Genomic DNA, 26,135 nt, shown 5'->3' with positions numbered 1-26,135 from the left:
GATAACTAATTATTGCTTTAAAACAAACAAACAAGCAAAAGAAAACAACAACATGCAACCAAATTTGAGGCAATAATGTGTAATTCAGAATGTCTCATAACTGATTTTTCTTTTTTTCATCTTTTTCACTTTTTAAGCATCACATTCTTTCAGGAACCCATCTAACTTTTGTACTGTCCATAATTTGCCAGTTTTATATTTTCAAGGAATTATGCAGAAAATATTTTAAGTGTTTATGAAGTCTGCATTACAACAACAGATTTTCTGATTGTTTCTACAAGTATCTTCTGTAACATTCCATGCTTAATTTTACAAGAATATATTCTTGATACTGTAAAAGAGATGTTTTATTTGCTCAAAGTTGCTGCTATGTACCTTGTATAGGTGGGTTTAATACTGGGTCAGAGTACTTCTTGAAAGAATTCCCTGCGGACTTAACGAGGAATTCACTCACAGCAGGAAAGTGACCCATTCGAATCTTGATTACTAGACATGCCTTTATAGAGGGAATGTATATACATTGTCATATCAGTGTCTGATACAGGTTGAAAATGCAATGAAAATGCAACGGTCAGATCCTCACACAGTGTAATATGCAGCTCTGGATATGTCACTATTTATTTCAAATAAAAGTCATCCTTTATCTGTCTCAGCCTATAGCTCTTCTGCTAAGGTTCCTCCTTCTCCATGTGTCTTGCTGGTTCCAGTGACCCTCTCATAACTCTTTATTAGCTCTACAGATTCATAATTTAAAAAAATAATAATTAACTTCCCTGCCACCAACAGCACTCATGAGCAAGAACTACTGTCATTCACATATCCTGATTTTACTTGCTGGTCAACTCCAATATGACTCAATAAATGATACTGGGGCACTTTTTAAGTGCATTTTACAGTGTCAGTCATGTTGCACACAAAAACAAACAACAACAACAAAAAAACACCACCACCAAAAAAAAAAAAAAAAGTCAAAAGAATATAAAAAACATTGTTAATCCCAAGGTATGCTAGAAACTGTTAACAATTTGGGTTGTTTTTATTTTGTTTAAGAGCGTTTTGTTTTTGTTGTGTTTTTGTTGTTTCTGTTGTTGTTGTTTTTGTTCTTGCTCTTGTTCTTTTTTGTTTGTTTGCTTTTGTGATCCAAATCCATTGCCCATGCACCAGAAGTTCTCCAACTAACTTCAGTAGACAAGGTACTGAGACATCTATTTCTTATATTATTTCCACTATTATCATTGTTACTATCATTGTGTATTGATGATCCACATGGAAAGGAAAACCTCCTTTTTAAATCACATGAATCAAACATCTATTCATGAAAGTATTCTGTCCATAAGTGCTTTTTCCCCTTCTCCTTTAGCTTGGGTCAAAAAACCCTTGAGATGATAGTAAAAAAAAAAAAAAAAAAAAAAAATTCTTCCTAACTGGCTGATTTTTCTCTCCATGTACAGGTATAATGCTGCAGACTCACAACTCAGCAAGAGCTAAATGCCTGGTCTTGCTTCATTGTAGAACATTTAGCCCCTTCACTAATGCATTTGAATTGATAAACCTGAAGATATTATTCACAATATAAGGTGTCAATATCCTCTTTATTAATGCAATTTGAAACCATTACCCCTCAAAAATATTTTCAGGAATGTGGAATTCAGTTTCTGCAATTATTTTTCTAGAGATGCATTAGAAATTGCTGGTATGCCACACTTAGAAAGATGAAAACCTTTTCTCTTTATGACCTGTATCAAGAAGGGGTTTACGGCATTGTGTTTTATGTTGTTAGGAGACGTATCATAAACACTTGGAAACACTTTCTGCCTTCTAGTACCTCTAAAATCACTTTACTTGAAAATGATGTTTGCTGTGCTCTTCAGCTGGGAATTCCGTAGATCAAGACAAATGTGGTGTTTTCTTTGCTTAATTCAGTTAGTAATTTGACAAGATAGGTATAATTTCCCATACATTTCAGTTCCTCACAATAATAGTGTCCCTGAGTATTTTGGCAAATGAACAAAGATGCTAATTAAACATTGTTGAAATTTTCTAAGGCAAAGTGTATACAAGGTCATATCAAGGGCTCAGCTGAAGTTTATTAAAGATTAGCAGTCTGTTTCTGCAGGAGGGATCCCTCCAGCTATTGTAATGTATGACAGCCTGGCATAGTGATTTCTCTGGAAACAACAAGCTGTTGTACACACAACAGAACAGAATCTGTTTTACAGAACAAATTTTAAGTAGAATGTCTTAGAAAGGGCTTGATATATTAAAGATCTTCTTGTCTTTATATTTTGTTATATTTGTAGCAAATACACACAATAGCGTTTTATTTTTCACTATACATTTGGAAAATGAATTTAGGAGTTGGTCATGCAAAACGGGCTAGTTTATTACTCTGTACCTCATTTACACTGTAAAGCCTTGTGGCAAAGACATACCTCTGCTTTTTTACTTACCCCTTTCAATAGGAACTAATCTGTAACTCCTAATGCAAATACAGCAAAATAACAGTGAAGGTGTCTGGATAGAAGTGCCCTTATTTATATTTGCCCTCAACTTGCAATGAAAAAGGGTTAGTATAAATATTTATAATGTACCTAGAAGCCCACAGCATTGAAAACCTCATAAGATTTGTGAGTAGGTAAAGGACCTACTTTTATCTCTGGAACAACCAAAAGGAACTGGTAGGAACTAAAGGAACTACCTTTATTTCTGCTCTCTTGCCCATGATATAGACTATAAATGAACATTAGTGTGATATCGTCCTTGTAATGGTGTCAATGAGTATAAGATATGGATTATTTACTGTGGAAGGATGAAGGATACATCTTGATAATATGTCTCTGGTACTGAGGACAGAGATACCTTCTCATCTTTACTGTCATAGTTCTGGTGATTTTAACTAGTACATTTAATTTTTAATCTAATCTGTACTCCTATACTGAAACATAAATAAATTTGGTTCTTTTCTTAATACACAAAAGTACATGGACTTAATGATAAAAGCATCACTGAGAGAGAACCTTTCCTGCTTTTGAAAGTATCAGGGTTAGACAGAGACTGTGAAGACTCAATGATTTTAAAGAGCAGAAATATTTGGGGAAGTCGATCTGAACATCTTGTTCTTACATAAGATCTAAGAAATATCATACACTTGTAAGCATACACTTGGATACTGAGATTAAAAATAAAGAAAAGAGGCATATTTCTTAGTTGTTTTCCTGTCTGTGGAGTCTGGTGTGGAGCTTTCTAACACTGGAGTCCTTCCAGAGTTAGTAATTCTAAAATACTTTTACTAATAATGGAAATTTGGATTGAACACTACATGAATTGACCGTTTTTCCAACCTGCATTAGCAATCAACATTAAAATTCCATGTTAAATGTTCCCCAATTTATTGTTCCCCAAGCTCGTATAAGCAAGATTTCAATTGTTATTAAATTAACACACTCCCTTTCTTATTCATTATAAAGGTTTCTTATCTGTCTAAATTTATACCCTCAGCTGCCTAACATTCAGCTGAGGGTATACTCATGTATAAATGTACTTCCAATATAAAGTTACACATAGAAATGTACTTCCAAATGTTATTCATGTAACTGACACCTTATTCCTCTCTAGAAAGACAGCACCATCATATAACACCGATAACATATAACACTGAGCTCAGAATGCCTGCACTGAAGTGTGATCATTCACAATACTTGTCTTGTATCACAGAAGAACAAACTGATATCCGTAACTCTACATATAACTTTGCCTGCAAAACTTTAGGCTTTTGGATTTTCTGTACCTTGCTGTGCCAGCTGATGTGATTTGCTTTAGATCGTGTTTTATAATTCAGTTTAAGTCTTCCGAGCATAGGCAGATCTCTTTGCCATTGCATAAATTTTGTCTGTCAAGCTGTGAAAGTTTTTAAAAATTAGAAATTTCAGAACTTTTTTTTTTATGACTAAATTAATGAAATTATAAGCTATCCTGGACTGGTTAGAGATAAACAGATTAAAAATTAAAATAAGAAGTTTAAAGCTGCTTTTAATTGAGCATTTTTATAGCCAAGGTCTCTCTTGGACTGTTCATCCTGATCTGACCCAGTCTTCTCTCACCACCAGTCTTAAGTGGAATTTATGTTTGAACAGTTGTAGGAGGAGTCAGTGTCAGAATAGTCTTTTCAGGCTTGCAGACAGACAAGCTCATAAAAGCTTGTCAAGGACAAGAACAAGTCAAGGATAGTCAGAATCATTACAGGTAGTATAGAACAAGCTCCTGCAATTTCTAAGGTACCTCCACACCATCAGGCAACTCATACCAGTCATGGTTACTTGCAAGTTATTCTTTGTGCGTCTTCTGTTCAACAGCAATGACAGATTGCATTTGTCATAAATATGCACAGTGCAAATATGCCTTGCTGGTTTTGATCCTTAAAGATCTAAAACTATCATGTTCTTTCATTTTGGAATTCAAAGATTATTTTTTTCCTATGTTACCATAGTAACAAAGTGGTAACTGGGTTCCCATGTTCATTTTACATTAATAAAAACCTAAACATTATAAGCAGTAGGAACTGTGTCATGTTAAGCCTTGATTCTGTATAGTAAGAGCTGCTGTGATTCTGTAAAAATATAAGGTTTGGAATTTGTCTTGTTTTAATTCTTGAATTACTGTAGTTTTTAGGCCTGCTTATTTGTCCATGTGACTGTAGTTAATGGCAAAATCTATTAAGAACAGAGACTCTAGTTTAAAAGAAAGGAAAAATATAAATTGCCTGTGATCTACAAGATTCTTATATGACTTCAATGTTTGGATCTTGATGGATATTTAAGATTCTCCAGTAACTGCCTCTAAATCTGTTAACTTGTGCGTTGTAAAACCTATGGGGTTTACAGAAAGGTGTAAAGAAGGCAGAAGTATTAATAGCAGCAACTCAGTTCCTCCAGGGTAAAGGAGTAAAAGAAGTGATAACTATTGATTACTCCATTAGCCAGGGAGCTTTAACTGTTTGCAAGATCTCAGGTCCTCCAGGCTGAGGGAATGAGAACTGCTACAGGAGGAAAATGGAATTCAGTAAGATTTTATCAAGGGCAATAAAGTTCTGTCAGGAATGGGAAGTGCTCTACCTGGGGTAAGAGTCACCCTGAACATGCGCAGCTAGTGAACATGGTTTGCTCTTGCCTCTGTTTTTCGGAGGTGATTGATATCTTGTAGGATATGACTCAGTTTACAACACCATACAGAGCTCTCCTATAGCAGACACCCTAAGGATTATAAGAAAAGAGGGTGGAACATTTCATGTTACCATCTGAGTGAGAATATTGTCTCCTGGCATTGTAGAATAGATATAGAAGGTACATATAGAAATGGCAAGAATTTTTCTAGAAAACCTTCTTTTCCTTGCAAATATCCATTGTGTAATTTGCCCATTTCCAATGAGGAAGGATCCTCATTTCTGCGCTGGGATTCCTAGTGAAACTATGGGGCACAAGTGAAATGTAGAAAGGAAAACATCAGAATCACCATTAATTATTTAGTCTTCTATGAAAATCAGTGGGAAACTGAGATTTATGGAGACTGAATTAACAAGCTGCTGTGTATCGCACACTAATGATACTAAAATGAAGTTCATTAGTTCTTTTTTTTGTTTGTTTGTTTTTGTTTTACAACAAAATCTATTAGTTTCATCTTGAAATAGAATAGGAACTTCTTGAAATCTCAGTGTTATAGAACTAGATAATGATTGCATCAGATGCTCTAAATAGGTGTCTTATATGTTAGGTGTCCCTAACGTGGGGATCAGTGGTGTATAATTGGAATGGAGAACAGAGTAGAGTTAAGCTGTGTGTTAAGGATACAGAATTAGCCTGTAATTGGAATATGCATTTCAGCTGAAAGATAGCAGCTTAGACAGAATACTCAATTCATAATGCAGGGCACATGCAAACATTCTCATACATGTACCATATCTGAAAGACTATGACAAGTCACGTGAGGGCAGAAAGGTCCACTCTCTAGATCTCAATTGAAGAGAGAGTTTCAGAATCTAAAAACTACTCCATTACACTGTGCTGGAATAACTTAGACATATTGGTTACAATAAGAAAGTTAAGTCTACGCGAGTTGGCCAAAGGTAGAGACCAAAATAGGGAAATGCAGGGATAACTGCATCTGTTGCTGGACCTGCTATGAGACTGCAGTCATCCTTATGGAATAAGGTTGTTGAATATATAGGTATATATAAATAAATAAATAAATAAATAAATAAAATGCTGTGTATTAATACATCCTATCATAGAATCACTGAGAATTTGCATTGACAGGGAGCTCAGTAGGTCATCTGGTCCAACTTTCCACTCAGAACAGGAATTACCTCCTGTTGTGGTTTAGCCCCAGCAGGCAGCTCAGCACCATACAGCAGCTTGCTCACTCTCCCCAGGTGGGACAGGGGAGAGAACTGAAAAAGTAAAACAGCAAGAGCTCGTGGGTTGGGACAAAGACAGTTCACTAGGTAAGGCAAAAGACAAGTACAAGCAAAGAAAACAAGGAATTGATTCATTCCTTCCCATTGGCAAACAGGCATTCAGCCACTTCCAGGAAAGCAGGGTTTACCATGTGTAATGGTTTCTTGGGAAGACAAATGCCATCACCCTGAACATCTCCCCCTTCCTCCTTCTTTTTTCCCAGCTTTTATTGCTGATCATGACACCACATGGTATGGAATCTCTCTTTGGTTGGTCTGGGTCACCTGCCCTGCTGTGTCCCCTCCCAGCTCCTTGTGTACCCCCAGCCTCCTCACTGGCAGAGCAGCATGAAAAGCAGAGAAGTCCTTGTCTCTGTGTAAGCACTGTTCTGCAGCAACTAAAAATGCTGGTGTGTTATCAACACTATTTTCATCAAAAATCCAAAACACAGCCTTGTCTGTGAGCCTCTACAAAGAAAATTAACTCTGTCTCAGCCAAAACCATGACACGTGGAATATTGTGTCCAGTTCTGGGCTCCTCAGTTTGAGAAAGACAGGGAACTGCTTGAGAGAGTTCAGCACAGAGCCACGAAGATTATTAATGGAGTGGAGCATCTCCCTTATGAGGAAAGGCTGAGGGAGCTGGGTCTCATTAGCGGGGAGAAAAGGAGACTGAGGGGTGACATTATTAATGTTTATAAATATGTAAAGAGTGAGTATCAGGGGGACGGAGCTAGGCTCTTATCGGTTACATCTAATGACAGGACAAGGGGCAAGGGGTACATATGGTCAAAATGAGACTTAAATATGAGACAAAACTTTTTCACAGTGAGGGTGATGGAGAACTGGAACAGGCTGCCCAGGGGGTTGTGGAGTCTCCTCTGGAGACATTCAAAACCCACCTGGACGTGTTCCTCTATGATCTGATTTAGGTGTTCCTGCTCTGGCAGAGGGATTGCACTAGATAATCTTTCAGGGTCCCTTCAAATCCCTAACATTCTGTGATTCTGTGACAATTCCATATTTTGTGTAATTTGTAATTTTGTCTGATTCCTCAATAATTGTTAAACTATTGGTAATCCTAAATTGGCCATTAAAACTATTGAAGAAACAGTGAGAGGTATTTGTCTAATATGCCAGCTTCTTCCCAGTGCCACATCTAGGAACAAAACAGCCTTCATTTGCTAAAGTTTGCATATCTCTTGTGTTTTATGACAAAGTTGTCTTTCCTGTCAATAGACATTGGGAGTGAAATATTTCTCGGGAGACAGAATGCAGATCAAACATCTGATGCCTGGGCTGTTATTAGAGCTCCTGGGAGCTCAGGGGCTTGCCAGGATCCCTGTGCTTCTGCAACGTTATCAGAAGAGGCTGGAGATCTTTGAGGATGCTGCTGCATCCCCAGTGGTTAGATATTCCATATGGAGTAAATTCAGTATATGTATGGACACTGTAAGTGTTTCAGTGCTGTAATCATACCCTTCCAGAAATTCTATAGTAATTATCCTATCTAACCCATTTCTACAGATATGAATTTCCCAGAGATAAACTGACAAATAAGATTTTTACTTCAAATGTTATAATGAAAAGGAAATTGAAATCAGACTAATGAAGGAATGAGGGAAAATGTCTTACAGATTTATCAAAACATATTCCTGATGTTGACAACTAAAATATTTTCTTCTCGGGTCTTTGACATAGACATTCTGGCTGCTTTTGAGGAGCAGTGCCTACAATGAGCAGTTCAGATAACACAACTAAAGCACCATTATGTCTTTATGTCTCCACTGACAACAAGGAGTTTGGACAACACTGCAGTGCTTCACCAAAGCCAAGCACCGGCCAGCATTAATCACCAGGAGCACAGGAGTCCTGTCACTGTCAGTGAGAAAAAATGGCACTTTTAATGTGCTGTTCATCGCACAGAAATCTCCATTAGATCTAGATGAAGAGTGGAATTCAGTATGAGATTGAGACCTACATCTTGGGGATTAATTCAGTTGCTTAAACACAGGATCCGAGTATTAAGTGAAGTGCCCTAGAGTTCTTGGTTCCCGGTTTCCGTTCCAGAAGGATGTGGGTGTCATATATATCTTTGTGTTTCTACAGCCTTAGTGTAGACATTTGAGATATCTCAGGCACAAAAAGAGACCTATGTATAAACAAATAAATTGAGCTCCTAGCAGATAGGCAGCTGAATAGCTCTCTTGCTTCTACCATTGATAAGATCTCTGTTGACTTCAATAGTTCATGTGCATGAAACAACTGCAGACAACTACACTTTCTTACTCTTACAAATAATCTCACAAAAAATGGCTCTTTGGGTTTAAATTCATGTGCCTGAATAATATGCATCAAAAAGTAGATGAAATACAAGAAGGATGTCGAGGTGCTTGAGCGAGTCCAGAGAAGGGTGACGAAGCTGGTGAGGGGCCTGGAGAACAAATCCTACGAGGAGCGGCTGAAGGAGCTGGGCTTGTTCAGCCTGGAGAAAAGGGGTGACCTTATTGCTCTCTACAGATACCTTAAAGGAGACTGTAGCAAGGTGGGGATTGGTCTGTTCTCCCACGTGCCTGGTGACAGGACGAGGGGGAATGGGCTTAAGTTGTGCCAGGGGAGTTTTAGGTTAGATGTTAGGAAGAACTTCTTTACCGAAAGGGTTGTTAGACATTGGAACAGGCTGCCCAGGGAAGTGGTGGAGTCACCATCCCTGGAAGTCTTTAAAAGACGTTTAGATGTAGAGCTTAGGGATATGGTTTAGTGGGGACTGTTAGTGTTAGGTCAGAGGTTGGACTTGATGATCTTGAGGTCTCTTCCAACCTAGAAATTCTGTGATTCTGTGAAATAGATTCTGACCGGAACAGACACCTGAGTCACTAATGCATAATATGAGAGTCAGAATACAGTTTTTAATATTAAGTGAATTAATAACTAAGGAAGAGACACTGTCTTTTGCAAAACATTGTGATGTTATACTTCTGTCCAGGAAATGGAAGACTTAGTTCCTGTCTGCTTCCCAGTGGCAACAATCCTGAAAACAAACCCTACAAGTGTGATGCAATCACTATAGTATAGGAAAGAATTGATTAATATGTTTCAAACACTCTGAAGCTGAGGAGGACCTCAAAGTCTCCCATCTCCAAATGGAGTTTTGAGTTGTATTATTGGTTTCAGTCAAAATAAGGATAGCCTAGTCACAAAATAAATACATAAATAAATGGGCAGTTAGGAAATCAGATGAAATTCATATTCTTTCTTGCTAACATCCCAACTTCTCCTAGCTAAGGCTGAGTCACTTCTCACCATGTATGAAATATTTTCTGTCGGCATTTATAGAACTCTGTCATCCAGAGATGACAATAGAGGCAATAACTAAATTTAAGTACCTCTGTAAGTTGACAGCACAGTTAGCTGGTGATCTGAATCAATCAGTCTCTTAAGCCTATCCATTTATCAAGTCCACTTAAGGAACCAAAACCAACAATATGAACATGACCCTTATACATTTACTTACAGATATATTACTTTGTGTACTAAATAAATGTTTAGAAGAGCATGAAATGGATTATTTGTAGACAACACTTTGAAACTACAGAATATGCACATTAAAAATCCTGTTACCTTTGAATTCCTAGTCTTTGTAGCAATGCAAAAGGAATAGCAATATGATACATTTTCATTAGTAAGAATAAATGATCTGGGTTCAAAGAGTGTTTTGCTCAGCCTTTCGCATACATCTCATATACTTCTGTAGGCTTCAACGGATGTAACTCTATGGTTTTGAAAGACATTCTGAAGAAGAGGATGTGTTACATTTTGTGTTGTTTATAGAGTTTTCTTTATAAATTGTCCAAAACTTTCAAAAAGATTAATCTACATTCAGGTCATGTATTTGACAGTGTACCTTTCTTATTACTAATAGGCACCACAAGGCCACATAAGGAGGGGGAAGTCCCTGGTGTGGACTATATTTTCATCACTGTTGAAGATTTTATGGAATTGGAGAAAAGTGGTGCTCTCTTAGAAAGCGGAACATATGAAGGTAAGAAACTTCTACTGCTAAATCTCTCATCTTTCCATTATGTGTTTTTTTTGTTTGTTTGTTTTTTTTTTGTTTTTTTTTTTTTCTAATTTGATGGAATTGCATTGGAACATCCCATCATAAATGTGTCATTTCTACTGAAACCAGAAATTTGTGAAAAGCCATATGGCAATTATGAAAATATTTTCATATGTGAAATTTAAATTTAGATGGGTGCATTATAATTTTATTATATTATACAAGTTAAGAGAAACAAGATAATACATTGATTACAGTTATAGGAAAGAAATACTATTTCTTTATGGCAAATACCCAAGGAAATTTCCACAAATTTTAAGTTATCAACTCCATTTCTAACCTAGGAAAAACAAATTCTTAAACAAATCAGCTGTAAAGCTGACAATTCTTTGCATGTTTTATCTTGCAAATACCAATGTATATCAGAGGTTGAAACAGCACTATTTAAGTAACAATTTGCTGTCCTCTCTTATGAGCTTTGTATAGTTATTGGAAAGATAATTTTGATAATTTTGTAATATGACAGAGCTGTCCTAATGACTCCACAAAAAATATCTGCACGTGGAGCAAAGAACAAGAAACTTTGTGCAGGGAAAGATTCCCAGAAGAACTGTTTCATCTGATTCAAATCTTTCACAATACATAGCTGTTCTGAAAGTGAAACTACCATGGCATGGCATTTTTTAAAAAACAGAACTGTTACAGTATTTAAACCTCATGCTTCTTAGAAATATATTAGTATTTAAGGTAACTGAATAGTGGATGTATCCTTTTACTATACTCTCCAATTTTGAAAGCAAAATGGGAGTGAACACCCTTTTTATAAAAAAAGATGACCTATACATATGAGAATACCTATGTGAGTAGAACCACTTACAGGAAGCAGACACATATTTTTACCTTGCAGCAGAAAAACAATGAAGACGTTTTGTCCTGACTTTGTCCCTGTCAAAGAAAGCATCTGAAGATAAATAAGCTATTCACCCCAAAGAAAATCATTAGCTGTGTTATAAATAGCAGAAAAGAAGATAATCCTTTCTCACCTAATCAGCACAAAGTACCCAGTGGAAAGTAAATAAATTTTCATAAAGAGTTATATCAATACAGAAATTGTAACAAATATTTTCATTAATGAAGGTCAAACAAAGGAAAATATATTTTCCTTTCCTACTTTTTTCGCACTTGACTGACACCAAATGGTAGAAGTTATAAATATTAATAGAAGTACACCACCACAATTTTATGTTTTCCTGACATGCATTAAGTAACGAACCTTTCTGGAAGAACCTTTTTGTTGAAGCTAACTTAAGCGTAGTCTGTCTTTGCTTGACCACGTAATTTCATTAGTTTGTAGCAAGTCTGTAGAGATTGAACTGCTAGGTTAAATTAATTCACAGTGCTCTTCTGTCCCTTGAGGGATGCTGAGAGGTGTCTTTTAATACCAGCTATCAGAGCTGAGTGGACAGCAAGGTGAAATATTGGTTGAGGAAGTCTGTATACTTCCTTAGGCTGGCTGGGGACCTAGCTGAAGACAGGGCCAAAGTCATGGCTATACAATGTCTATCATATCATTCTCTGATCACTGGTGACAAGTTCACTGAAGTCAGGGAGTCAGAAACTAAAGGAAAACCAAAATAAGCTCAACTGACCAATTTCTGCATAAATTCTTTCTTTGATTCCTATGTGTCAAAGTCAGAATATGTGCACTATGCCAAATAATAGGTATTATATTAACTATGTATTACAGTAATATATATATATATATATATAACTTCTTAGAAAATATTCATAGTTCACAGATGCAATTTCTCCTTTTCCCATAGAGACGTCTGGCCAGGACCTTATTAAGTTACATCCCCCCATTTGCCTGATTAATTCCTCATGACTGTAGTACATTCCTCAGGGAAGTATTTTGCTGTTCGTTCAGTCACAAGTTTGCATTGTCTTCAGTGATTAAGTTTATTGTTGGCAGTCATACCAACCAGAGCAAAGAAAATTCCCCCCACCAAAAGAAGATGATTTTTGAGTCCTTCCATAGATTAGCAACTTATGTGAATGTGCCTGTTCTTGGTGCTTAGTTTCTTCTCGGAGGCTCAGGGGCGACCTTATCGCTCTTTATAAGTACATTAAAGGAGGCTGTAGTGAGGTGGGGGTTGGTCTATTCTCTCACATGCCTGGTGACAGGACAAGGGGGAATGGGCTAAAGTTGCACCAGGGGTGTTTTAGGTTGGATATTAGGAAGAACTTCTTTACCGAGAGGGTTGTGAGGCATTGGAATGTCCAGGGAAGTGGTGGAGTCACCATCCCTGGAGGTCTTTAAAAGACATTTATATGTAGAGCTTTGTGATATGGTTTAGTGGAGGACTTGTTAGTGTTAGGTCAGAGGTTGGACTCGATGATCTTGAGGTCTCTTCCAACCTAGACAATTCTGTGATTCTGTGATTCTGTGATTTCTCATTAAATTGAGATGAAATAAATAAATCAGACTGTGTGTAGTTTTTCACCAGTTAGCAACTACTACAGATGATTCAGTTCATTTACCTTCAACTGTATGAATTCTAAAGAGAATCAGAAATAACCATGTAACCTAGAGGAGAAAACCAAGTGGTTTACGTGACACTGACTTTTTGTATGGTGACCTATGGTATTTAGTATTTTTAGGAGGCAGGATGTTTTCTCATACAAATGAAAAGACCAGTTACCAATCAAACTTTTTTTTTTTTTTTTTTTTTTTTTTTTTTCTAGTGCATGCTAATAACAGTTGCAATTGCAACCTGAACCTGGTATAATTCAAAGGCAAAAACAGTTTATATTCTCAGAGAAGAATATTTCTGTACTTCTGACTTCTCAAACACTTAAAAAAAAAAAATCTTCTGTTTACTTATTTACTTGTTTGTTTGTTTTTAAATAGATTTTAATTTATAAAAGTTTCAGATTTAAAAAGTAGGATGCTCTATATCCTCTTTACTACATAGACTTTGAATATGCCTTTCTTTGTCACTTTTATGAGAAATGTAAATGACTGCAGGATTCCAAAGTGTTGTAGAAAAGCAGCAATAAGTTCATGATAAAGACTAAACAAAATTCAATTTTACCCATCTTGTAAATATTTTCATTTAATTTTAGTAGGGACAATCCCATGACTATTTCTGTCTTTTCTACATGTATTTATGGCTTTTTGAGCAACTGCTTTCCAGCCATCTTTATAGACATGAATTCTTTCAAGCATACTTAAAGTAATAGACAGTTGTTGCATGTTTTGCAGCTTGCCTGTGGTAAAGCTCCATGGTAATCTGAGTGATATTATTCAATGCAGAATGAGATAAAAAATGAATTATACAAGGTTCTCTTACATTCTCAGTCAAATTAGCAGTCTAAGTCACATTAACTTTAGTGAGATTGTCATTAAGTTCTAATTTTGTGTTTAAATTTCAATGAATTTCACCAATACCTTGCTGTTGGGAGCAGGGAATGTTTGCCTGAAGAAATACAAAGTAAATTATTTGTAGTGTGTATATTTGTGTTTTACCATTGTCTTTTACCACTTCTCCAGTAGAAAGGTTGGCTCAGTATAATGTCATCTCTCTGATATGTCAAAACTTGTGTAGAGGCTTATTTACTTCATGGATCACTGACTTCATAGGCTGTTCCCATTTCCTTATTGGATCAGCAAAATTTCTTAGTCAGTGCAGCATATCAGTAGACAGAAAATGTTCTTGAAATGTATACTGCGTAAGAATGGCAGTGTTCATAAACAGAAATGTAACAGATACAATATTACTCTGAAACCTAGACATGCTAAGGCAAATGATTGAAGATTATTATGAAACATCATTACAAAGTATTTATAATGTAAGAGTTGAAGAGCTATGCATACTAGGGGTAGAATCGCCTTTTAAAAGGAACATATAGAGTAGCGGTTCCAGAAATAACAATAATTTTTTAGTGTATATACACTTTGAGAAAAAAGAAATTTGTTTGGTGATAACCTGTAAGGACATATATACATTGCAAAAACACAAATGTAAAAGAGATTTTAGTCATGTGGAACCCTATAAGAAATGCATACCTAGAAAATTTTGTTCATATCTGCTAAAGATGTGGAAAAAAATATGAAAATAAATGAATTTAACCAGTACATCAATGAATAATGTACCAAGAAGTTCTCTCTAATGAATTGTTATTTACTTCAGAAAACCTCCATAACAGTTGTTTTAGCAAAGTCATAATATTTACTCCTAATATAAGAATAGTCCTTAATTTTACCCAATGAAAAGCAATCATTTTAGCTATTGTACCATTAATTCCACCCCAAATTCACTTTTAATCATTACTTTGGTTTTTTTTTTTTTTTTTTGGAATTATCTCAAATTCTTTCACTGGTTAAAATTCAAAGCTTGTTGAAGCTATTACACTACTTACATGGTCATGGACTTCCCTTGGACCCATTGTAGTCTATGGTAATATTCCAACTGGTTCACATGAAGACAGAATTTTCCATATTTTTTGACTAATGGAGTATTATTTGGCAGAAGGCTGCAAAACGTTAGCTGCATTTTTCTTATTATCACGGCTATCTGTTTTTAATAAGTTCTTAAAGAAACAAATCAACAAAGGATGAATACATCTTGTTGGTAAAAAAGTAATATTCTGTATTTCTTGTTTATTTGAGGTTTAAAAACTTTCATTTGTTTTAGAAACACTTTCAGAGGGTCAGCTTCCTATTTTTAATTGTGTCACCATTATTGTGCTGTAATGGAAATTGACTGTGGGTCTTTCCAGTGTCTGTCTTCCCACAAACTGGCACTTAAGTGACACACCAAGGTGCCCTGATTCCTTCACCTGACAGGTGCAGAGTCCTCCTAAAAAAGGAGACATGAAATGCTGGAGAGGCTTTCATTCACCGACATCTTCCAAGCCAAATTTAGCCTGAGCAGAGACAAAGTCAGGTTTTAAACCTTCTGTTCAATAAATGCTTGTCAATAAACATCTAATTTATGATCTGCAAATTTAAAGTATGACTTAAGGACTGCTTCACACGGACATAGAGTTATTAATTACTGAATTGTGGTGACAATTGCTTTACCATTTGTATTTGATTCCAGTTGTTTTAATTCCATCTTCCATGGAAGAAATTATAGAAAATTCAAAATCCCTCCCCCCCCCCAGCATGCACCTCATGAGCAGCACATCCTGAGCACTTTACAGCAAAGGGATACAAAGGAAATTAATGAAAATTAGGATAATAAATTACTACCCTCCTAAGACCTTAATATCTTGGTTAATGAGATGTTCTGATATAAAATGGTAAACAAAGATTGAGGGTAAAGATGTGTAAAGACAAAAATAGAAGCAGTTTTTCCAAAGACATGTATTTACCAGCAGAAAATATTTTCAAGGGCATAGAGGAATACAATGAGATACTTTAGAGTAAAGATCACATTCCTGCTGCAAGAGCCTCTCAGAGTGGTAGATCTGTTATCCATATGATGCCCTTTTCTCACTATCATATTCAGAGAACCTGTAAATCTGTTTATATCACCATTCAGGTTAAATGAGAGAGAGAAAAAAAAAAAATCATAGAATCATAAAATCATAGAATCATAGAGTGGTTTCATTGAAAGGGACATTAAAGATCACCCAGTTCCACATACACACACACACCATGGGCAGGGTTACCTCCCATGAGACCAGGTTGCTCAAAGCCCCATCCAGCCTGGCCTTGAACACTTCTAGGGATGAGGCATCCACAGCTGCTATGGACAACCTGCTCCAGTGCCTCACCACCCTCACAGTGAATAATTTCTTCTTTATATCTAATCTAAATCTAACCCCTTCTAGTTTTAAAAATCTTAAATATAGTTTGTAGCTTCATGATCTGATAGAATTCTTGTACCAGTTTTATGTAAGTAAGATTTTATGCACCTTGTTGTTTTTCCCCCTTACACTTGAAGCAGCAGAGGGAACTGAATCTCATTCTTATCATTAAATATATAATGCAAAACACTATTGACTCTATTTTAATTTAAAAAATAGCTGGAAGCATAGCCCTCAAAAATATAAAATTTCAGAAGCCTGAAAATGTAATGCCAGTGAGTATATCAGCATTTATAAAGAATCTTTTCTAATTTTGTTAATGTATTTTAAGGCATCAGATTTACTTCTTTTAATAAAACAAACAAAACACAAGAAAAACACACACAAAAAAGTTTCATGTAAGTATTTTGCCATTTTCCCAAATGAAGTAGCAAAGAAATAGAATTGGAACAAGTATATATTTTTTATTTAAAAAAAAAAAAAAAGACATTTTAAATATTATTCTATTACAATATAAAGGTCAACTTGCATACCTTCTGCAGTGCCTTTTTAAACTTTCTGAAATGTAGGATTAGTGTGACAGCATGCATACTTCTATTCTGTTTGAAATTGGAAGCTGAATAAATGCTCATTATTTTAATACTTGATATTCCCAGTGTGTGGTCACTTCTATTTTAGGAAATAAGGCTTCTGTCTTAGCTAACATCCACAGACAGGAACACCAGTGGCATTAAAATGCTAACTGTTTAGCAAGCAATACTGCTTGCCTCCTGCTGCCCTGGCTGTCAGGTGAGGGCAGTGGTCCTGACATGGTATTCTCACTCCTGACACTTGGGTTCTTCTTCAGCAAGGCTTACAGTTAGAGGGTTCCTACCCCCATCTCTGTCTCACAGCAAGTCACCGTCTCACCATAGCAGACTGGTGCACTGCAACTGAGCTGCTATCTGGGGTAGGATTACAGATTGTCAAGACTGCAAGCTATATCAATACGCAAATATTCTTCCAGAAGCATGTGGTCAGTCTGGAACTACAACACAAGAACACACACAATAGGAAAAGATGACATCTAGATGCTCATCATAATTTAACATGAAAAAGTGGCACCTGGGCAATATGCGTCAGTTTAGGTCAAACATACTCCCACAGGTATCTAGGAAATTGAAGTTTGACATGACTATTCTTATGCATGAAACTAGAAGAGTATCTTTCTGCTCACATGCCCTGTCCACTGGATGGTTGTACCAAGGATGACCATGGACAGACTTGGTCTGTGCTCATATTAAGTAGGTTGTGATCGGGATGCACATGTCTGGGCTATGATGAAGTCAGTCACCAGACTGAATTCCCTGGGTAGCTTTCCAGACAGCTCTGCTGCCTGATTCAGGGCTTTAGATTGCCAGAGCAACATTTCTGACTATCCCAGGATGCAGGCTGGTGCTCTACCTGAGGCAGTGTTCATCGCTGCTTTCAATTAGTTGTATTAGGCACAAGGTTAGAGACTAGTCACTGTCACACATGGCTTGGTAGACCACATATTTCTGCTGGATAATTCTGCATAGCTCAGCAGAAGTGTGTGTGGATGTTCAATTCACCTAAATTATTTTGTGTGAAGATTCTACGTCCACCACAAAGAGCAACTTATTTCAGCTCAGGGTCACTTTATGTCACATCAGTTGGTAATGTCCTAAGAAAATCAGTTGGCTGTATGTTCCCTGGGCACACAACACTTTTCTTTGCTCATGTGTGTTTCCATGATATAGGGCAGGATCAGATGCCAAAGAGCAGCTTTTGTATGGGTCAGTGAGCTTCAAAAAGCCTTTCTACACAAGCAGGCCCAGTGAAACTACTAGCAATGTACTTTATTTTATATCAAAACTATATCAGCACCAAGGGGATCTCAGCATCAGAGAAATCAATAAGTGACCTTAGTCTTCATCCTTTTTTTCTGAGCTGGGTAGACCGTAACTTAGCTCAGCCCAAGACATGCCCTATTTTTTTAAATTCTGTGCAGTCACTACCAGAAATGTATTAACAAACTGAAGTGTCCAGGAAAAAGTAATACAAATTACCAGGAAGACTATAGGGAATAAATTTAGAGAACTCATCAGATAGAGCTTTGTTGGGTAATGATTGAGAAGCACAGAGAATTTAAAATGTGTTAGCCCCATGGATGTATAAAGATAATTCAAAGTTGGTCAAATAAGTAACCAGCGCTAATGTAATGTATCTGGACAGGATGAACATTTCAATTTAATATTGGGAACAAATTTTCTCATAATGATGTGATTTAAAAGTTAGAATAACCTCCAGAGGTGGAGATCCAAATTTCATCTCTTAGAAAAGTTAAAAGTAGCTAGTAGAAATATTTTTGCATTAGTTAGAGGGATTAATTAAAGGCTGTTCTGTAGTATTGTCTGCTTTGGTACAGTATTTATTAATGCTGTCTGTGTGACACATCAGGTTTCAACTTTTTTTTTTTCCTTATGAAACAGGGCACAGCCAGTTAATGTGTGCATTTCCTATACCTTTCTAAATGTATCTGAACACTGAACAACTGAACTTTGCGGTATGTGTTGTGCTGCTATAGTTTAAATAAAGATTGTATCAAAAAAAAAAAAAACAAAAAAAAACAAAAAAAAAAAAAAAAAAAACTGTACAGTCTGAGCTATTAGACTATATAGCACATGCTCTCCCTCACTTGATCACCTACCACCTTGGTCAGGACACCTACATTATTCCCAGTCTCCCTTTCTCTGCTGCTGTACCTGTAGAACCCTTTCCTGTTATCTTTGATGTCCTTCATCAATTCTATCTCTAGCCATTTATTGGCATTCTTAACTCTGTCCCGTGTATTCAGGAAATTCTTCCCTATTTCTCCTTGGATGCCTGTCCATGTTTCTGCCTCCCTGACACACATGTGATAAGGAGTTCCCTGGGAACAAAAGTGACTGTTAGACTCCTCCCTTGTTTATACAACATTTTATAAATCCAACATAAGACTTTGTATGCTAGCAAGGATTGTATTGTATCTTCTGTATTTCTGTACTTTAATGATAAACTACTTTGCAGCAAGAAAAATCCTGTTTATGACCCTGGGATGGGTAGTGTGTTTTTGAAATCTGTTTTTTATTACTCCATTTCAACTGCAAGGTATTCTAGGACTTTGCAGTACTTCATGCAACCATGTTCATGGCTGCTATGGTTGATTCCACACAGGTGAACAAAAGTGTGCACCTTGTTGCCTGCCAGGACAAAACAAAGGAATAGGCTGTTTCTTATCAAGATATAAGTGGCTGAGGAAGGCCAGAATTTGTATGGTTAATTGAAAAGAAGGATTCAGCTACACAAAGTACAAACTGATACAACTTTTTCTGCAATATAGTTACATTACTTCCCAAGTGAGCTAATTAAAAAAAAGATAAAAGCCCAACAAAAAGCAAGCACTAAAAGCAGTGTTTGTGTTTCAAAGTGAAGCAGTTTCTGATTAAAAACAGAAATATAAAAATAAATATATTAAAAAGAAACAAACAAAACATTTCCTGTATATGGAAATCCATATATTGTGTTTACATTGTTTTCAAATATAATTATTCTGTTTTACTTTATGTAAATAAAATAATCAAGAGGCTTTTGCATGTTTTTATTTATGTTTATTTATTTATTTGTTTATTTTGGCCACTGGAAGACTCCCCTTGTCTCCTTGTATTTCCAGTAAAAGCAGTGGAGATTGGGTCAAAATCAAGTACAGATATGCTGGTAGGGAATAAAACATAGCAGTCCAGTTGATGGTTGACATCTAAAGTTATTTCACATCATGCAGATAGAAAAAGATAGTCTGAATATAGAATAATCTTTAAAAGATTCTATTGATGCAGAAAAGTCCTAGAATAGCCTAAGGAAAAAGCAATGTACATTGAAAATGGTGCATGAGAAAAGGTACCTCAGTGTCTGCAAACTGACAGGCTTTTCAGAATTTCTCTCTCCAGACTCTTTTAACCATAAGTCTAATCTCCCTTAGTCATCATCAGGAAGAGATAGGGTGTGACTTAGCCATGACCTCAACGTGTTGGTGTCTGACCTAGTTTAGACCATTCTCAAGACCGCTGAAGATAGAGGAATGCAAAGACAAATATTTTGCTATGATCTTGGTTCACCCCCAAGTTACACGACATATTCCATTTGGAATTTGGGGCTCAAGGAGAAAATCTACAGTAATAAAAAGTCTGTCTGAGTTGCATGGGCCTGATGAACATTTAAAATGGTGAAAGGGAATCAAATTCCTTTTTTTTTTTTTTTTTTTTTGTCTAGGGATGAATATATATGTAGGATTCTACACAAATATTGAGGGTGACTGTAGCCTAATGACACAGTTCTTCTGTGTTCTGTGTTGTTGAATGTGCTCCCCTAAAAACACAAATTTTATAGGAGCTTTAAATGAAAGAATCAACCTGACCTTATTTCTTGTTGCTATGTGTATTTACATGGTGTCAGGGAGCTCCAGGCATAAATCAGGAGCCACTGGCTAGGTGCTGTAAAAGCAAAGGGAAAAGGACAGCCTTTCCCTCAGGAATTTACATTTGCAATGTAAGATGAAGGACAATAGATGAAAATAGTTGGTAGGGGATGCACAAAAAGGAAAAACAAAAAAACAAACAAAAAACTGTAACAGAATGTCAAGCGGCAGGTCTCCATGGACCAGCAATGTGATGTATGTGAAACAAGTATGAAATCATAAGATCGGTGATGTCATAGTGTGGATATTAGTTCTTCTTTAGGGCATATCAGGAGCAGTGGGGAGGTACAAAGGGATTTTGTACCCTTGCTACCTTGCTAGCTGGTGCTAGCAAGAACAAGGAAAAAGGAAGTGATGACTTGAGTGAGGAGTCATGCAGGTGGGATGGCAAAGCCAGTGTAGAAAATTAATATGGAAGGGAGGAGGAATGGAAAAAAAAAAAAAAAAAAAAAGGTGCTGAATGTCTCTTAGTTTGTGTTGTGTGTTAGTATGTGAGTGCAGTGTCCCTTCATTCTAAGGAAGTGGAAAACACGTCACTGGTAAGATCTGGAAATGGTGTAGCTCACAGTTGCCTTCTTGCCCAGATTAACAGTGAATATATTATATTAGGTTACTGGTATACAAATGGAAAACTGAATGATTTTACAACTTAAAGATTTACTAGGACAGTTAGTTCCCACCTAAAAATCTTTAAAACACAGCTTCTGGTATGGAACAATGGTTGTCAGCATTTTTAACACATTCTTGTTAAAGAGAATTATATTCAGTCTGGTTTCTAAAAATCCCAAAAGAGTTATTCTAAAGCAAGCTAGTTGGCTATTTTATATTGTAGTAGGCTATGTAGGCTGCTTACTATCACAAATATCCTATTAATGGTTTTCTATGATAAGACTATGAAAGACTTTTATATAGAGGCAAGGTAGAAGGTGCAAGTACTTCCTCCTTCCTTGCCCAGTATGTGCAAGGCCTATCAGAAACCCCATGGCACAGGACACAGGTTTTGAAGCAGATCCTGCACCACCATCACATCAATAAAGAAAAATTATCCACTTGTTCCAGATGAACAAGGAGTGTGCCAAGGAGCTGACAAGGAACATCTTCCTCACCAAACTGACACTTGGGATATCTCAGACAGAAGTTTGCTTTTATGATTTAGACCTAACCAAAAGCTGCTGGCTTATCATACCTTGATAACCAAGACTGCTTTGAGAAAAAATCTGTCTAACTTCTCTCCACAAATTTTGATTGCAACTAGTTCTGTTGGTAATCCTTAGCACACGTTTTGTTGGCATATTTTCCCAGCCATATTGGAAAACTACTCTGTTTAGCACAGAAACTCCACATCTAAAATATATAAATAAATAAATAAAACCTCCTGTAAACTGGTGAAATTTTTATTATGTTTGGAAAACTTCAATCCTGCCTGAGACAGAATGAAAATCTCTTGATCAATGAAAATTCAAATTAAAACTCTGACTGATTCTACAGTAAAAATATGAAAGGGGACAGATGGTATGCAGACATGAGCATGATTATACATTCAGAGGTGAAATTTAGCTGGAAAGAGAAAAGAAACGAATCAAAATTATGGAAATGAAGGAATTCCCTTTACAACGCTGTTTAACAAATCCCCTTCATAACCTCACCTGGCAATATTTGGGCTGAGACAATCCCAAGCACAAATACAGGCTAGGCAGAGAATGGATTTTTGAGCAACCCTGAGGAGAAGGACTTGGGGGTGTTGGTTAATGAGAAGTTCAATATGAGCTGGCAATTTGTACTTGTAGTCCAGAAAGTCAACCGTGTCCTGGGCTGCATGAAAAACAGTGGGACAAGCAGGGCAAGGGAGGTGATTGTCCCCCTCAGCTCTGCTCTCCTACCATGAGACCCCATCTGGAGCACTACATTCAGCTCTGGGTCCTCCAGCACAAGAAGGACATGGATGATCAGAATGAGTCCAGAGGAGGGCAAAAAAAAGGTGATCAAAGGTCTGGAGCACCTCTCTTATGAAGAATGGCTTGAGAGAGTCGGGGTTGTTCAGCCTGGAGAAGAGAAGGCTTCAGGGAGACTGTATAGCAGCATTCCAGAAGGGCCCACATGAAAGCTGGGGAAAATTAAAGCTCTTTGTCATGGAATGCAGTGATAGGACAAGGAGTAATGAGTTATACTGAAAGAGGGTAGATTTATATTAGTTATAAGGAAGAAATTCTTTATTTTGAGGTGGTGAGGCACTGGAAGAGGTTGCCCAGAGAAGCCCATACCCAGAGGTGTTCAAGGCCAGGTTGGATGGAGCTTTGAGCAACCTGGACTAGTGGAATATGTCCATGCACATGACAGAAGATTGGAACTAGATGATCTTTAAAGTCCCTTCCAAACCAAACTGTTCTATGATTTTATGATTAATATCCTTGCAGTAGTAGTGCCCATCCTTTGCTACTTCGTGAATCCCTATATTGAGGGACTACCAGCAATATCAAAGAAGGATTTTCTAGATAACACAAGACCCTAGAGATAAGGACAGTACAGTTGGTTGATTAAGAGAAAGCAAAGGTATTGTTTTGCTATCCATAGGAGGGATGAGGTTGTTGACTTTTCCTTACTGGTACTGTTCTTAAGGGAGCATGAACTTCTAATAGGAATAGAGTCAACAGGAGGTGCTTTGTGTCACGAGAAAGCAAAGCTGACTAGTAACCTCAGTAACCCTCTTTCTTTACTCTTTTATACAAGCTTAGAGAACCATGGAGTGGGATTTTTTAGAGGTTGTGATCTGAGGAGTTGATATTATCTTCTGAGTTGATGATTAGGCTGAATCAGCTGGAGTAGAGCTTGTATCTGCCGTCTGGGTTAGGCAGTCTCTGCTTAAATTCCATATGCTTTTTAGTTTGGTTAATTATGAGTAATTTATTGCATCCTAAACTGATTTTGACTCTTGGCACTAGTGATTTTGCCTGTGAAAATCACATGGGGGAAAAGAGAAATCACTCCAGGCATAATAAAATTAAAGGGCAAGGTCTGAGGCAAATCGTTCAGGTTTTTGAATGTTTCATCAGCTCCTCATCTTATGTTTCTAGAGTGAATGCTTGGAGTATTTACCTTAATGGCACAGGGCTTGTACAAAGCCTGTTTTTAATGTAGTGTCTTCTAACAGTGAAAGCGAGTATGAGCTCAAGACATCATTTTATTCAAGTGTGGCACTCTGATCAGATGGGCAAGATTCAGAAAGAAACTGACATTACATAGACAGTAATATTTTTCAGGAAACAAGCTTTTGCACTCAGAAATATATTGGTTTTACAGTATGATATATAAAAACTGGATTTTTTGTTGTTTTAATTACAAGTTACAGTTTCCACAGCTTTCATTGCTGCCAAAACTTGTCAGGTTGTCAGTAAGATCTTTATTTGTAAAAAGAGTTTGGACAAAGTGTAGTGATACATTTTTACAGTGGTCTTTGTACAGTTGAACTTCAATTTAAAGAATAATTACTTTCCTTCAGAGCTTTATCTCATTCTTGCAACCCTTCATATTGAGGGTGCTCAGTATTACATTGGTTTTTGAGATAGAGTATTTCAGAGAGATTTTATAGGTCCCATTCCACATAAGTCATCAAGGAAAAAGAAGGTAAAACAAACCAGCTACTTTTGATACTTTATTTGCATTCTTTGAATAGGGAATAAAAAACCTTTCTACAGCACATCTGCTCTGTTAACTGCAAAAGTTTGCATGATATGTGGCATGAAGACACAGCATTCAGATAAAAATAAGCATTGAATAGCTATTTATCACGGAATGTTTTAAAAGTGTACATTTTCATTGTGTGAATGAGTCAGAAATTAACCAGGAAAAACATTGTGTGACTGAGAGGTTATTCACACTATATAACATTAATTGTATAACTTCTTGCTTTTAATCAACCCCTAGAGGTGTTTGGTTTTCTTTATTCTCTATACTGAGGACTTCAGTTCTTAACTTCGGGTTCTGTAAATTACAGGGCATATGCTAAACGTGATGAGGTGATCCTCTCTTGCAGGTAAAGACATGTTTAATATTCCATAAGAGTTCTAGCACAACAGGGAATGTATTCCAGGGTTGATGCCTCTTCAGAGGACAGTGAGATGTAACATTTTAGCCTACAGGGTATGGATACAGAGATAAGCTAACATTTTCATCAGTGGCCCTAATGAGCATAAATGTAAAGGAAGTCAGCTGTAAAATTTCCTAGGATTGCAAAAGAAGCCTGACAGGTATGGGTCAGATTTCAGGTCTACTTGTATCAGTAAACCTAATATTATTCAGTGACATCCACCTTGACATTGCTGTGGCTATCTGTTATCTGACTGACAGCCAGTCTTTCTACTCTTGTTCTGTCTGGCACAAACTGTGAAGCGATCATCCTCAGATCACTGACTCACAGAATCACAGAATCATTTAGGTTGGAAGGAGTTTCTTCAGGTCATCTAGTCCAACTACTCCACTCAAGCAGAGTCAGGTAATGCAGATTATTCAGGACCATGACCAGCTGGGTTTTGAATATCTACACAGGTGGAGACCACACATCTAAGTAACCTGTTTCAGTATTTGACCAGCCTCATATTAAAAGCATTTTTTTACTGTGTTCAGATGAAATTTATCTTTTTGTTTGTTTGTTTGTTTTGTTTCTCTGTTTGTTTGTTTGTCCATTAACTCTTGTCCTTTCACTGGGCATCACTGAAAAAAGCCTTCCTCTGTCCCATAAGGTATTTATTATATATATTGATTCCCTCGAGTTTTCTCTTCTGCAGGCTGAACTGTTCAAGCTCTCTCATCCTCTCCTCAGCAGAAATATGTTCCTGTCCCTTCACCACCTTCATGGCCCTTTGTTGGTCTTTCTCCACTACAACCATGTATCTTTTATACTAGGGAACTCTGAAGTGGCCTCACCAGTGCTGAACACAGAGGAAGGATCACCCTTCTTGACCTGCTGGCAATGCTCTTCCTTATGCAGCCCAGGATACTGCTGATATTTTTGCCATGAAGATGCATTCCTTACTAAGTCAGCTTGTGGTCCACCAAATCCTTCTGTGCAGGGCTGCTGTCCAGCCAGTTAGCCCTAGCACATACTGGTTCCTGGGGTTATTATTCTCCAGGAGCAAAATTTTGCATTTCCTCTGGTTGAAGTTCCTTAACTTCTTCTCAGACTACATCTTCAGGTGGTCTGGGTCCACCTGAATGGCAGCACAACCATCTAGTGTATCAGGCACTCCTCCTAGTTTTTCATCTGCAAACTTGCTGAGGGGTTGTTCTGTCCTATTGTCCAG

General features: G+C 36.9%; 1 protein-coding gene across 15 annotated transcripts in view; it reads left to right on the top strand.

The window, feature by feature from the left end:
• Positions 1-26,135, top strand: part of MAGI2 (membrane associated guanylate kinase, WW and PDZ domain containing 2) — a 758,260-nt gene that overhangs the window by 437,447 nt on the left and 294,678 nt on the right. For all 15 annotated transcript variants that reach the window (XM_068669894.1, XM_068669893.1, XM_068669891.1 and 12 more), the window contains exon 3: positions 10,371-10,490. In XM_068669894.1, the coding sequence (XP_068525995.1) occupies positions 10,371-10,490 (120 nt within the window). The remainder of the gene's footprint in view (positions 1-10,370; positions 10,491-26,135) is intronic.

The sequence above is a fragment of the Anas acuta genome, chromosome 1 (genome assembly GCF_963932015.1).
Source record: "Anas acuta chromosome 1, bAnaAcu1.1, whole genome shotgun sequence".
Classification (NCBI taxonomy): domain Eukaryota; kingdom Metazoa; phylum Chordata; class Aves; order Anseriformes; family Anatidae; genus Anas; species Anas acuta.
This window is presented reverse-complemented; position numbering and strand designations above follow the sequence as displayed.